General features: G+C 37.4%; 1 protein-coding gene across 1 annotated transcript in view; it reads left to right on the plus strand.

Moving 5' to 3' along the window:
• The window catches only part of FBXL13 (F-box and leucine rich repeat protein 13), a 316,890-nt gene that overhangs the window by 37,636 nt on the left and 263,933 nt on the right, over positions 1-15,321 (plus strand). Inside the window, exon 4 of the mRNA XM_037836473.1 lies at positions 4,700-4,767. Within this exon, the coding sequence (XP_037692401.1) occupies positions 4,700-4,767 (68 nt within the window). The remainder of the gene's footprint in view (positions 1-4,699; positions 4,768-15,321) is intronic.

Here is a 15,321-nt window from a genome sequence, read left to right on the forward strand (position 1 = left end):
TTATAAAAAGGTCAATTGAATAAGGAGACTTAACAAACATATAAGCACCTAAAAATAGGGCACCAAAATATATGAAGGAAACATTGACAGTATTAAAGATTGCCAGTAATAGTTGGAGATTTCAGTACATCAATTTCAATAATGGTAAATCAATCAATATAATACACTATGTAAATAGAATGAAGGAAAAAAACCCACATGGTTATCTCAATAGATGCAGAAATGGCATTTGACAAAATCAAGCACCGTTTCTTGATAAAAACACCCAGAAAAGTAGGAATAGAAGGGAGCATTCTCAACATGGTAAAGGTCACTTATAAAACGTCCACAACCAACATCTACTTGATGATCAAAGACTGATAGCTTTCTCTATACAATCAGGAACAAGATAAGGATGCCTGTTTTCACTGCTGCTAATCAATATTGTACTATAATTTCTAGCCTCAGCAATTAGATAAAAATAAGTAAAGGTATCCAAATTGGAAGGGGAGAAATAAAACTATCTCTCTTTGCAGATGAAATAATCTTATATATAGAAAATCCAAAAGAATTGACAAGAAAATGAGTAGAGCTAATAAACTAGTTCAGTGAATTAGCACGGTATAAGATAAACACACAAATATTAATTGTGTTTCTATACACTAGTAATGAACAATCTGAAGAAGAAATCTAGGAAATAATTCTATTTACAATAGCATCTAAATATCTAGGAATAAGTTTAATGAAGATACAAAAGACTTTGAAAACTACAAAACACTGCTGAAAGAAATTAAAGAAGACCTAAATCAATGGCAAAGCATCCTGTGTTCATGGATTGGAAGAGTTAATATTGTTAAGATGTTACTATTATCTAAAGCAATATACAAATTCAGTGCAATCACTATCAAAATTTCAGCAGCCATTTTTGCAGAAATGGAAGAACCGATTATCAAATTCATATGCAACTGCAAGAAGCCCTGGATATCTAAATTTTGAAAAAGAAAAATGAAGTGAAGTTGGAGGGAGGAATCTCACTTTCTGATTTCAAATTGTACTCAAAACTACAGAAACAAAAATAGTGTGGTATTGACATAAAGATACACAAATAGATGAATGGAACAGAATTGAAAGTCCAGAAATAGACCCAAACATCTTTGGCCGGTTGATTTTGACAAGGGTCCTATATACATGCAATGGGAAAAGAATAGTCTTCAATAAGCGGAACTGGAAAACTGGATACCCACATGCAGAAGAATGATGTTAGACCCCTAACTCACACCATATTAAAAAGTCAACTTGAAATGTATTAAGGACCTAAATTTAAGACTTAAAACTATACAACAGATACTGGCAGATAATGTAAGGGTAAATCTTCATGACCTGGTGTTCCTATTTGCTAATGCTGCCTTTTTGCAAAACACTAGAAATGGATCGGCTTTTATAAGGGGGGTTTATTTGGTTATAAAGTTACAGTCTTAAGGCCGTGAAGTATCCAAGGTAAGTCATCAATGATTGGGTACCTTCACTGGAGGATGGCCAATGGCTTCTGGAAAACCTCTGTTAGCTGGGAAGTCACTTGGCTGGTGACTGCTTGAGTTCTGGTTTCAAAATGGCTTTCTCCCAGGATGTTCCTCTCTAGGCTGCAGTTCCTCAAAAATGTCACTCTTAGTTGCTTTTGAGGTGTTTGTCCTCTCTTAGCTTCCCCGGAGCAAGAGTCTGCTTTCAACAGCCGTCTTCAAACTGTCTCTCATCTGCAGCTCCTCTCTCAGCTCCTGTGCATTCTTCAAAGTGCCCCTCTTGGCTGTAGCAAGCTCACTCCTTCTGTCTGAGCTTTTATAGGGCTCCAGTGAACTAATCAAGGCCCATGCTGAATGGGTGGGGCCATGCCTCCCTGGAAATTATCTAATCAGAGTTATCACCTAAAGTTGGGTGGGTCACATCTCCATGGAAACAATCAAAGAATTACAGTCTAATCAACACTAATGCATCTGCCCACACAAGATTGCATCAAAGATAATGACATTTGGGGGGACATAATACATTCAAACTGGCACACCTGGGATTTGGCAATGGATTCTTAAATATGATACCAAAAACCCAAGCAGCAAAAGAAGCAATAGATAAATTTCATTTCATCAAAATAAAAAACTTTTGTACATCAAAGGAAATTATCAAGAAAGTGAAAAGACAACCTACAGAATGGAAAAAAGTTGCAAACCGTGTATCAGATAAAGCCTTAATATCCAAGATACGTAAAGAACTGCTACAACTCAACAAAAAGATAACCCAATAAAAAATGGGCAAAGGACTTGAAGAGATATTTTTCCAAAGAAGGCATACAAATGGTCAATAAGCATACAAAAAGATGCTCAATCTCATTTACCATTAGGAATATGCATATCAAAACTTCAATGAAGTATCACTTCATACCCACAAGGATGGCTGTTGTATTAGTTGACCAGGCTGCTACCACAAAGACCACATGAGTTTCTTAATCAACAAGCATTAATTGGATCATAGTTTTGGGGCCAGGTATTGAACATGAAGTTACTGGCAAGTCCTGCTTTCTCTGTGTAGACTATATGGTTCTGGTGCTGGATGCTGGCAATCCTTGCAGTTCCTTAGTTTCATCTTGATTCATATCACATTCATGTCACATGATGATCTCTCCTTTTTTGTGTCTGTTCTTCCAGGTTTCACTGGCTCTTTATAAGGCCTCCAGTAATCCAAATCAAGACCCACTCTCATTCAGTTGGGCCAAACCTTAACTCCAAATAACACCTTCAAAAGGTCCTATTTACAGTGGGTTCATACCCACAGGAATGCAGATTAAAACATGTCTAAATTGGAGTACATAATTCAACTTACCACAGCTATTATTTTAAAAATGGAAAATAAGTATTGGAGAGGATGTGGAGAAATTGGAACTCTAGTGCATTGTTGTTGGGTATGCAAAAGTTATGTGCAGCCACTGTGGAAAGCATTATGGTGCCTACTCAAAAAATTAAATATAGATTAGCATATGTCTCAGCAATTCCACTTCTAGATATACACCAACAGAAAGTGAAAACAGAGTCTCAAACAGACACTTTTACACCAATGTTTTTAGCAGCACTATTCACAATGGCCAAAAGGTGGAAATAATGCAAGTGTCCATCAACAATGAATGGATATACAAAATGTGGTGTATACAAACCATAGAATATTCAGCTATAAGAAAGACTGAAGTTGTGAGATCTGCTGCAACATAGAAGAACCTAGAAAACGTTAACGATCAGTGAAATAAGCAAGCCACATAAGGACAAATATTATATGATATCACTTACATGACTAGAAATAGCCAGTTCTCAGAGATTGAGAGTAAATTAGAGGTTACTGGGGGAGTTCGAAGCCAGGAAGGGAAGTGTTTGTAAACAAAACAAAATTGGTACTGTATGTTACAGATTCTCCTCATTTATGCATTGAAGACATTTACTGTTGTTATTACTATTAAATCTTATAGTTATGAAAAATTTTAAAAATTGAATGGGAAGGGATTTAAATTAGACATATTAGTTCTCTCTCTATATATAGTTTATACTATATTGCTAGCATTGTTTTAGAATGATACTATGCAGGATACAATGAAGTAAAGGCATGGTACTCTTTAAAATATGCTGAGATATGTTAAGACAATTTAATATGTAACCCTTAATTCAAAGATTTACTGAGTCAACACAAGAATTGCCTACCAGAAGGAAAATTATGCTATAATACTAAAAAATCATTTTATAACATTAGTGATTTACATTTATGCTTTCATTTGGTTCTTACCAGATTCCTAATACTATCTCTAGGCACCTCAAATATTATAGAACTAAAACTTGCTTTTCTTTAGGTATTGTTTAAATGCTTGTTTTCTCATATATAATAAACAACTGTGTTTTAGAAAGTTAAAAATTAATGGGACCAATGACTACTTCTCACATTAAAGAGCTATGAATTTGGTATCTAATAGTTAGCACTTATAGTTTATAATGGGACCTTGGGTCTTTCTTGCATACCTAAAATAAATTTGTGATTAACATCTATTGATTTACCAGACATTTACAGCAATGTGCAAAGAAGAAAAACATTTGCTGTAGAAAAGTAGAATTCACAATGCATGGCAGTTGGTATAGGTTTGAACTAAACTTACCCCTACACTAAATAGATGTGACCATATATTTATATATGTATATTGTAAACAGGATGACAATAAAATAAAGAAAAACTTAGCATAGCGCATAGCAGCCATGTGCTTTTAATAAATGTGTTAATATAAAGTATCTTTACTAATTAAAGAATGTACAGAAGGCACAGAAGATTTTGGTAATCCTCAGTTAGCTCATATTTTCTCATGTGAAGGTGAAATCATTCAGTTTAATAGTGACCAGCAGACCTACAACTCTATACTCTTATAAATCTAAATAATAATGACAGTACTTATCTTAAAATGCTTTAAAATAAGCGCAACATAAAGGAAAAATTTTAGACTGTGATTTTAACTTAAAAAAAAAATAGGTAATAGACATATACAATAAAAATCCAAAACATATAAATGGTCATTTCTTGACCCCATCTGTCCAAGTTTTCTCCCTAGAGGTAACCATTGCTCTCATTTTCTTGTGTATCTTCCAGACTTAGCATGTGCATTCTATTAATTTTTAATGATTGTTATTCCAATTTTTGTTTATTTTAGATGACTCCAGAATTGATGGTAAAAGCATGTACCTTTTACACTGGAAGATTAAAAAAGACTCACTTTCGGTAAGAATGTGTTTTATATAAACTATTTCTTCCTCTTTGTGTTCTTATATTTGCTATTCTCCATACAAAGAAAAACTCACTTTTGGCCAATTATGCTGATTTTATCTATTTAAATCATGATCCCACCATTTTGTATTATATATTTCTTTTCCACTTAATTAGCTTTTACTTAGTTAAAATATGTTCTTTACTTCTGCAAGGTATCATTGTGTGTGTGTGTGTGTATGTGTGTGTGTGTATGTGTGTGTACGTACTGAAAGTAAAGTTCCTTCACAATCCCTTATCTGAAACCCTTGGAGCCAGATATATTTTGGAGTTTAGTTTTTTTTAGAAAGATAATTCTGTGAACATATTGTATATTATTATATGACATCTTCAGCAGTGTCTGGGCAGCACATTGGAATCAAACATATTAGTGAAACATAAATATTCTTATTGAGTGAAATAAAGAAAGACTGTGGACAGCCATGAGTCAGTTCCAGAGGTGTTGCTGCAAAATTAGGTTAGGTCACATCTGGTTTTGTCTAAAAAGAATATGAAAAAGCTTTTGGATTTCAGAGCTTTCTGGATTTTAGAAATTTAGAAAATGGAAACTAAAAGGTGATCCAAGGACTGGCTGGAAATAAAACAACAAAAATAAATTTAGAAAGTGGATAAATTGTTAAAAATAAACTTACATGTTACAAAATTGTCATCGTATGCAAAAAAGTTATCAATATGTGAACTAGGGATTGGAGATGTTCATTTTCAGTCAATTAACTTTTGGGTAAATTACTTAGAATAGGAGAAATAATTTTAAGAAATTCCCTCCATAATGGCCAAACACATACAGTAGGTGAAATTCACTGAAAATAAATTACAATTTCTAAAATTCTCTAAAATCTAGAGAATGAACAAAAATGCTGAAAAGAACATAAAATATTGCGAAAGAGTCTCAGGGTTTACAAAACTCTTGAATAACAAAATATAGTAGGCTCCTGGGTAAACCCACCTCAAAGCTTTACTCAAGAATTTCTCCATCCCCACTTCCAACTTCACATTGCATTGATTAGAAATAGCTATTTTATTAGGTTGATGAGAAGACTTGGCAGAAAGTTCACACCCCAGATACCTAATCATTTAAACTCCCATTAGCCATTTCTTATTTCCTACTCTGCACAGTTCCTCTCTCCTGCTGTTGTCTGCTTTCTCCTCCCTGACACAGCCTTTAAACATCCCTTCTATTTGAGCAGTTCCACTCTGCATTGGCATATCTATCTTTGTTGATTCTTGTAACCATTTGAATCATTTTGTTTTGTGGGTCAACAATATTTATTTAAATTTATTTTGTACCCAACTTGAGAGTCTTTTTATTTTAATAGAATTTATTTCATTTGTATTTTTTTGTCTTAATGTATTTCAGGTCTTGTTTCCTTAATCATGTTTAATGCCTTTTTTAAAATCCAGTTTTATTGAGATATATTCACATACCATACAAACCATCTGAAGTATATAATCACTGGCTCACAGTATCATCACACAGTTGTACATACAACCCCATTTAGAACATTTTCATTACTCCAGAAAATAAATAAAAATGAAAAAGAAAACCTAAACTTCCCCTTTCTACCACATTCACCCACAATTCAGTGCTGTTAACTATACTCACAATAGCATACTATCGTCACCTCTGTCCATTTCCAAACATTTAAGTTCAACCTAGTTAAACATTCTGCACATATTAAGCAACTGCTCCGCATTCTTTAGTCTTTATTCTATATCTTGGTAACCTATAGCCTGTATTTTATGTCTATGAGTTTCCGTATTTTAATTAGTTAATATGAGTGAGATCATACAATATTTGTCCTTTTGTGTCTGACTTATTTCACTTAACATAATGTCCTCAAGGTTCATCCATGTTGTCATGTGCTTCAGGACTTCATTCCTTCTTATTGTTGACTAATATTTCATCATGTGTATATGACACATTTTGTTTATCCATTCGTCGGTTGATGGACACTTGGGTTGTTTCCGTCTTTTGGCAATTGTGAATAATGCCACTGTGAACATTAGTGAGCAAATGTCTGTTTGTGTCTCTGCTTTCAGATCTTCTGGGCACATCCCGAGTAGTGGGATTTCCGGGTCATAAGGCAACCCTATACTTAGCTTCCTGAGGAACCACCAAACCTCCCTCCACAGCGATTGTACCATTTTACATTCCCACCAGCAGTGAATAAATGTTCCAATTTCTCTGCATCCTCTCCAACACTTGTAGTTTCCTGTTTGTTTAATAGCAGCCATTCATGTTGGTGTGAGATGATAAATCATTGTGGTTCTGATTTTTATGCCTTTTGTTTTTATTATGTATTTTTGCTGTTTCCTTTGTTCTCTAGCCTTTTTAAAATATGGATCTTGATTTTCTTTCCCTTTTTTCATTCTGAAAATTTAGTATTCTTAGTTATTTAAAAATCTTTGAATTTGTTCTTTTCAAAGTGTTTGTCTGCAATCACACTAGCTAAGGAGTCTGAACTGGAAGGTAAATCAATGCACTTCTTTCTTCATTGAGAAAGTCTTGCTATTAAAAAAAAAGTTGAACTAAACTGTATACTTAGTGACATAGTTACTTTACATGCGGGTGCAAGATCCTTCTCTCATTAGGGACCAGTAAAAAATAGTTTGCAGACTTACTGCCAGTCTGAAAACCACCCTTTGATAAGCAAAGCCAAGATCTCTCAAGTTAACTTCAGAAATTAAAAATAACTGTGGGCTCCATTATCCCATGTAAGATCAGTAAATCAGCACACTTGTACTTGCTTTCACTAATGCCCAAACTAGTTTTTGTTGATTGTCATTCAGTAGATATTTATTCAATGCCTCTTATGTATCAGACACTGTTCTAGGGACTTAGGGGTACACCAGTGAATGGAACAAACAAAAACTTCCTTCATGGCTAGAAACAGGAAACAAATAACAAATATAATAAAAGAGTGCATTATCTATTATATTCAAAAGTGGTAAATGTTACAGAAAAAAGGAATACAGTCCAGTAAAGGAGATCAGGAATGTGGGAGTGAGGAGTAAATTGCATTTTAAAGGGAATGTGTCACTGTGCTGAGGGAGTGCTTCACTGAGAAGGTGACGGTTGAGCCAACACTAGAGGTAGGTGAGGAGGGACTTAGTGGAGTGGATATCTGGGGGGAGAGCCTTTCAGGCAAAGGCTCTGAGGTGTCACATGTGTATCACATTCTAGGAACACAAGGAGGTTGGCATGGCTGGAACAGAGTGGCTTGCAGAGAGAGGCAAGAGGAGCCAGATCATTTCGGGCCTTGTGGGCCATTGTGAGGACTTGGGCTTTTACTTTGGTGAAATGGGAGCCATGCCAAATTCTAGGCAGAGTTGACATGTGCTCTGCCTTATGTTTCAAAAGATCACTCTTGCCACCATAATGACTATAGACTTGAGGGCAAGGGTGAAAGCAGGGGGACCACTTAGGAGGCTATTCAGTAATCGAGGCAAGAGATGATGAACCACGATGACAACAGTATTCCATATGTGTTGGGATTGGGGTCTCTGTCTATTTTAATTTATCACCATTTTTACAATAGTTATCTCAAAATTATAACATTTAATTGTGTTTTGTTTTTTATGTTGATCATATTAGAGATATCTTCACATGGTGTTTTGTGGTTGCCCTATGGAGGGCGGGATCAACCTCCTCTTCCAAAATCAGCTTGATGTTGTGACTGATGACATCACATGTACCAAGAGGATTTTAAAAAGTTTATTATTCACATAGTGGGGCTCTCTGTGGAGAGTAGGGCAGAGTCAAGCCTGTTTGGTTGGCAAGAGTGAAGCAGAGAGAGTGAGTGAGTTGGGCCCTTCCAGAGGCTACAGGCTGGGGCCAGGGGTTTGTGAGATTTTAATTTCTTACCAAGAGGGGGAGTGTGTGGGCTTTTTTATTGACTTGCCCAGATGTGGAGCAAAAAGGGAAGGGGGAGGGTTTGGCTGGACACTGTCAGTGATCAAACATCAAAATTGGAATCTCTGTATTTATTACAAATGGTTTAAACATTCTCTGCCACTTATTTCTTATCGTGATTTCCCTATTTATGCATGCTTTTGTTCAATTCTTAGTTATCTTCAAGTAGTTTGTTCAGGAAATACATTTATATATATATGTTTCCCAAGTCCTTGCTTATTTGAGAATGGCTTTCTGTAGTCTTTAAACATAAATGGGCATTTAGCTGGATGTAAAATTATCTCTGCCTCAATACTGTAGTTGTTATTCATTGTCTTTTGGTATCTAATATCTTGGAAGAGATGGCTTTGATTTTGTCCACCCCTCCCCCCCAACTGGATGTCTGAAGAATATCTTTAAGTTTCAGTAATTTGACAGAGCACTTCTGGAAGGTTATTGGCACATTTAATTTAGGTTTTCCTTCAATGTAGGAATACTTTTTTTCAATTAAATCATCGGATTCTATAATTGCTCCATTTCCTCCTCTCTCCTTCAACAACTGTATTTTCCCCATCCATTTAATGTCTTCTCTATGTGTAACCTTTTTTTCTTTCATCTCTCTATCCTTTTCCTCTCTATATTAGTTAGGGCTATTACAATTGCAAGTGATAGAAAACCAGCTCAAATAATTTAAGCAAAAGAGAGGATTTATCATTTCCCTTATTTGGGAAGCAGAAAGGCTGGAGCTAGCTTCATGCAGTGGGGTTTAAATTATGTCTGTTTCTTCACCTCTTGGCTCTATATGTTGGATTCTGAGATGATTTCACCACATAGTAATAAGACAGCTACTAGAAGTATTTATCCCACATCCAGCTGATGGCTTGCTATCTCAGAGAAAGAGAATGTTTTTACTGATAGTTCCAGCAAAAATCTCAGGAAGACTGGTTTTTCTTGGTCATGTGTTGCTTTAACTATCAAATTTTTTTTATGTGCTGCCTTGGCACCCATCTTTTTTTGGCTAAACCATTTGCCTCAACACTGACCTTTTGCCTAGTTAATAAACAGTTTTCCATCTCAGAGCCCAAACTCACATCTGCAGCCACCACCCACACCACCCACATACCTGACCCCAAACTCACAGCTGGCCCCAAATGATAAGCTGTCCTTGGACCCCCAGTGCCTTTCCCTTTTCACACACATTTGCTTTAAACTAACCAACTTTTGACTCCCATGGGAAATCTACTAAAGTCCACCCCAGACCACAATAAAGGCACAAACCCATGGGTCACTCTTTCTCTGCCTGTGTGCTCCCCACCTGCTGGGTGAGCCACTCAAACTAACAGCACTTCCCATGAACTCCTCATCACACTCCTCTCCCTGGGACCCATGAGCAACAAACTGTCTTTTCTCTTGCCTTATGGCCTCTGTTTCCCATTGTGTCCCACCTGACCTCCATCCGGACCCAAATTTAAAATCTGGCCTATCTAATTTGAAACATGTGCCCATCCTTGAAAAACTCATTATGGTTGGTGGTAGGGAGATAGAATATTCTTATTTGCCAGGCTTTCATCAAAGCTTCACATACAGGGATTGGGGTCTTAGCCCTACTTGTTCCACATAGACTGAAGAGGAATTGTGGTTTCTTATGGAAGAAAGTGGGAAGCCAAAATAAAGATATGCCTCTTATATTCTCTTTTCTGGTTGTTTTTTCAAAAGTCCACCCTACTATTGATTCTGTTATCTGCAGTGTTAATTTTGTACTTTATTGCTTAAAATGCTACTTTGATTTACAAAATCATATTTATTACCTTAATATCTTTAAAAAAATTCTGCCAGTCTTTTTATAATTCAGCCTGTTGTCTCATCATCTGCTCTTTCATATCTTGTTTCAAAAAATCCATGTTTCCTTCAGTTTCACTGAGGTTGCACTGTAATTGCTTTCTAAAAAAAATTTTTTTTTAATTTTTGGTATAAATGTTGTTCAAAGCTTTATTCGGAGAGAAACTAAGATGGTGGCTAGGCGAGACAGGGCAAAGGAACACCTCCGTGAAGAACACTAGATAAGGACCCGAGAGTGACCCAGAATACTGGTTACAGCGATGTGCCAGCTGGACGAGATCTGCTAGTTCCCAGGGGCTGTATACTTGGTGAAACTGGGAGTCGGAATTCTGAAACGAGTGAGTAAGCTGGCTGGAAGACCCACAGCCGTGCAGCGATCTGGGGAAGCCAGGGTTTGGCATTTGGAGACCAACGGGCTCTTTAAAAAAAAAAAAAAAAAGGGAAAAACCCAGGAGCGGCTGCAGCTGCGATTGTGGGAACCACGCAGTAAAACACAGCAAGAGGGGGCTGGGCTGGCCTCTCAGTGTCTGGCCTGGAAGATAGCCCGCTGCAGATAGCCTTGGGGCTGGGAGAATGGAGGGGAGAGCTGGAAGCAGAAAGAAACCCCATGGCTAGCAGCTGGCTCCCCGGAGGGCTGGATAAACTCCTGCCTGGGGCTGTGCCCACAGCCCAGAGCCCCGCCAGTTGTCCTGGAGCTGGGAAGGAGGAACTGTGTGAGGAGGGGGGTGTTGAGACGCCCCGTTAGGCCATTTTTGCATCAGGCTGAAAGCGCTCCGGCACGGCCCGGTGGCCCGGGGCTTCCTTTGAGGGATGGCGCGCACTGGTGATGTAGCATGGCATTCCCTCGGCAGAGGTCCTGGAGGATCGCGGCTGGGCAGGGGGACCTGCTCAGAGAACCCAGGGATGCTACGCCAAGTCCAGTGGTTTGTGGGACAGCAAGAGAGAGGGTCTGGGGCTGAAATGAAATGAAGGCTTGGACTCTTGCGGCGGCCTTGAACCTGGGGGATTTGAATATTGAGGCTGTCCTTCCTCCCTGGCCACCCGTACACATGCCCCGCATTCAGGGCGGATGGCTCCAGCAACACACCCAGGCTGAGTTCTCCGGCTGGACCCCACAAGAATCATTTCCCCACACACCACGGGGCCAAGGTGGAGAACTGACTTGAGAGGTATAGGTGACTCACAGATGCCATCTGCTGGTTAGTTAGAGAAAGTGTATGCCACCAAACAGTGTTTCTGAAAAATGAGATAGGTTTTTTTTTTTACAACTTGAAAGAACCCCGTCAAGCAGAGCAAATGCCGAGAGGCCAAAAACAACAGAAAATCTCAATGCATATGATAAAAACAGATGATATGGAGAATCCAACTCCAAACACACAAATCAAGTTATCAGAAGAGACAAAGTACCTCACACAATTAATCAAAGAACTACAATCGAGGAATGAAAACATGGCAAAGGATTTAAAGGACATCAAGAAGACCATGGCCCAGGATATAAGCAACATAAAGAAGACCCTAGAAGAGCATAAAGAAGACATTGCAAGAGTAAATAAAAAAATAGAAGATCTTATGGAAATAAAAGAAACTTTTGGCCAAATTAAAAAGACTCTGTATATTCACAATACAAGACTAGAAGAAGATGAACAACATCTCAGTGTCCTAGAAGTCCACAGAACAGAAAATGAAAGAACAAAAGAAAGAATGGAGAAAAAAATTGAAAAAATTGAAATGGATCTCAGGGATAGATAAAATAAAATGTCCAAACTTAAGACTCATTGGTGTCCCAGAAGGGGAAGAGGAGGGTAAAGGTCTAGAAAGAGTATTCAAAGAAATTGTCAGGGAAAACTTCCCCAACCTTCTACACAATATAAATACACAAAGCATAAATGCCCAGCGAACTCCAAATAGAATAAATCCAAATAAAACCATTCCGAGACATATTCTGATCAGACTGTCAAATACTGAAGAGAAGGAGCAAGTTCTGAAAGCAGCAAGAGAAAAGCAATTCACCACATACAAAGGAAACAACTAAGACTAAGTTGTGTCTGCTCAGCAGCCACCATGGAGGTGAGAAGGCAGTGGCATGACATATTTAAAATTCTGAGAGAGAAAAATTTCCAACCAAGAATACTTTATCCAGCAAAACTCTCCTTCAAATTTGAGGGAGAGCTTAAATTTTTCACAGACAAACAAATGCTGAGAGACTTTGCCAATAAAAGACCTGCTCTACTTCAGATTCTAAAGGAAGCCCTACCAACAGAGAAACAAAGAAAGGAGAAAGACATATAGAGAATTTTAACAGACGTATATAGTACCTTACATCCCGAAGCACCAGGACACTCATTTTTCTCTAGTGATCACAGATCTTTCTCCAGAAGGGACCATAAGCTGGGAGATAAAACAAGCCTCAAGAAATTAAAAAAAAAAAAAATTGAATATACTCAAAGCACATTCTCCAACCACAAAGGAATACAAATAGAAGTCAATAATTTTTGAACTGTAACTCCACTATTTACTTCCTACATGATATAAATTACACAAACTCTAATGACAAATCAGTGGTTTTGAACTCAATGTAAAATATATAATTTTAGACAACTATATAAAGGTGGGGGAATGGAGGAGTATAGGAACAGTTTATGTGTCCTATTGAAGTGAAGGTGGTATCAAAGAAAAACAAGATTGTTATGGATTTAAGAGGTTAATTTTAACCCCCAGAGCAAACACAAAGAAATTATCAGAGAATATAACCATAGAGATGAAATGTAGAGTTTGGGTTAAGAGAAATGGGGGAAGGGGCAATGGGGAGTTAAGAAATGAGTGTAGAGTTGCTGTTTGAGGTGAAGGGAAATTTCTAGTAATGGATGGTGGGAAAGAGCATTACAACATTCTAAATGTGATTAATCCCACTAATGGAAGGCTAGGGAGGGGGTGGAATGGGAAGATTTAGGCTGTATATATGTTTCCACAACTGAAAAAAAAAAAAAAGACTGTCTAAATAGATGACGATTGAATGCCAAGGATGAACTTGGATGGGATTGGAGGTTAGAGGACAGGTAGCTCAAAGGGACACAGTTGAGACATAAGGTAAAGGAAATATAGAATGTAAGCTTTGTATCATTGTTGAATCTCTTGTACTTCTTGGTTGCGCTTAATGGGATTGCATAAAAGAATGTTCTTGTTCATGGGAAGTGTATACGTGAATTATAGTGTATGTTCAAGGATGTGTGCAGCTAGCTCTCATATGTTCAGCAGACAGAGCAATAGATGATGGATGATTGGGAGGGAGGGTGGGAAAGAAATAGCGATGTGACAGCATGTTAAAGTTGGTGGATTGAGCTATTGGGGGAGGGGGGGTCAGGGTATGATGGAATTCTGTATATGGGGTTAGTATTGTTTTTGCAACTGTTCCTATAACTTTGAATTTATTTCAAAATAAAAAAAAAGTATATTCATTTGCATGTTTTGTTGATTTCCCTGTCTTTTATTATTTGAGGAATTTTGTATGAGTTCTATTTTCTTTTTTTTAATTAACTAATCTTTAGATGGGGACAGATTTATCAAGGAAATAGTATTTACTCCTGGGTGGTATTGTAGCAGACCCTGACCAGTTGCTTATACCTACCCCCACTTCCAAAGCAGCTCCCTGTCTAACTAGGTTGCAAAACTTTCCTTTTCTCTTTTATCTGAAATTCCCACCTACACACCCCATAGAAAAGTTCTTGTTTTAACAGCTCTAGCCAGCACAGCCTTAATTAGCTTTAACCAAGACCCTGGGACATAAAATACACCGAGAGTGAAATACAAATGAACAGAGACAGCAGGAAAGTGGAATACCGAACCTGAAAAAAAGCAGTAAGTCCAACCATTACAAATTCCAGCAACATCACAAGCCTACTCTTCAAGATAACAGCCAATGATAATAACCAATGTGGGATCCCTAATTTAAGTGTATACACAGCCAATGATAATAGCCAACTTGCAATACTAAATTTGAATGTTTACTAGCCAATTCCAATGTGCCAATAGCCCTAACATCCCTAACCCCACCTCCCTTTGTTTAATCCATTCATTATCCCTTTTCTCACCAGCTTGGAGGGACAGATCTGAGGAACTCTTTATCCTCCTGATTTAGCAAGGCCAACCTTTGCTAAATAAACTTTTTCTCTTCTCAAAATCCCAGTGTCTACTGATTGATTTTCTATGCATCGTGCAAGGACTCACTTTTGAGCCATTAAATGGCTAGGTTCTCCTCATGTACTCCTTACCTAGAAACTAGTTAAGTCCTTGTCTTAAAATGTAAGCTGTGAGGGTTGGAATATGTAGGTTTACATTATTAGTTCAATAATTTAGTATTTCAAGGAAGGTGAGGATGAACCAATCTGGGGAACTTGGTCTCTGCAAGCTTTTGCTGTATGTTTACATGTCTGGTTTTCTCTATATTGTGTCTTCTACTCCAGGTATTTTGTGTGACCATATATATAGCCGTTTTTAGAACAGTTTGGTGTTTTCCATGTGTGTTAAATGGTGGACACTTTTATCACATGACATTATCTTTTTCCCATTTTTAATACTGTGAAATATAAAATACATGCAAAAAATGAATTAAGCATGTACATTCAGTTTATGGATAATTATAAGGGAAGCACATCCTCAGATAAAGGAACTGAACATCATCACTCCAGAAGTTCTATGTGTCCTTTCTCTGCACAACTACACCCCCCCCACACCAAAAATAACCAGCTTTTGTGATAACCATTCCCTTGCTTTTGTTTTTG

This window comes from Choloepus didactylus, chromosome 5 (assembly GCF_015220235.1).
Source record: "Choloepus didactylus isolate mChoDid1 chromosome 5, mChoDid1.pri, whole genome shotgun sequence".
NCBI lineage: Eukaryota > Metazoa > Chordata > Mammalia > Pilosa > Megalonychidae > Choloepus > Choloepus didactylus.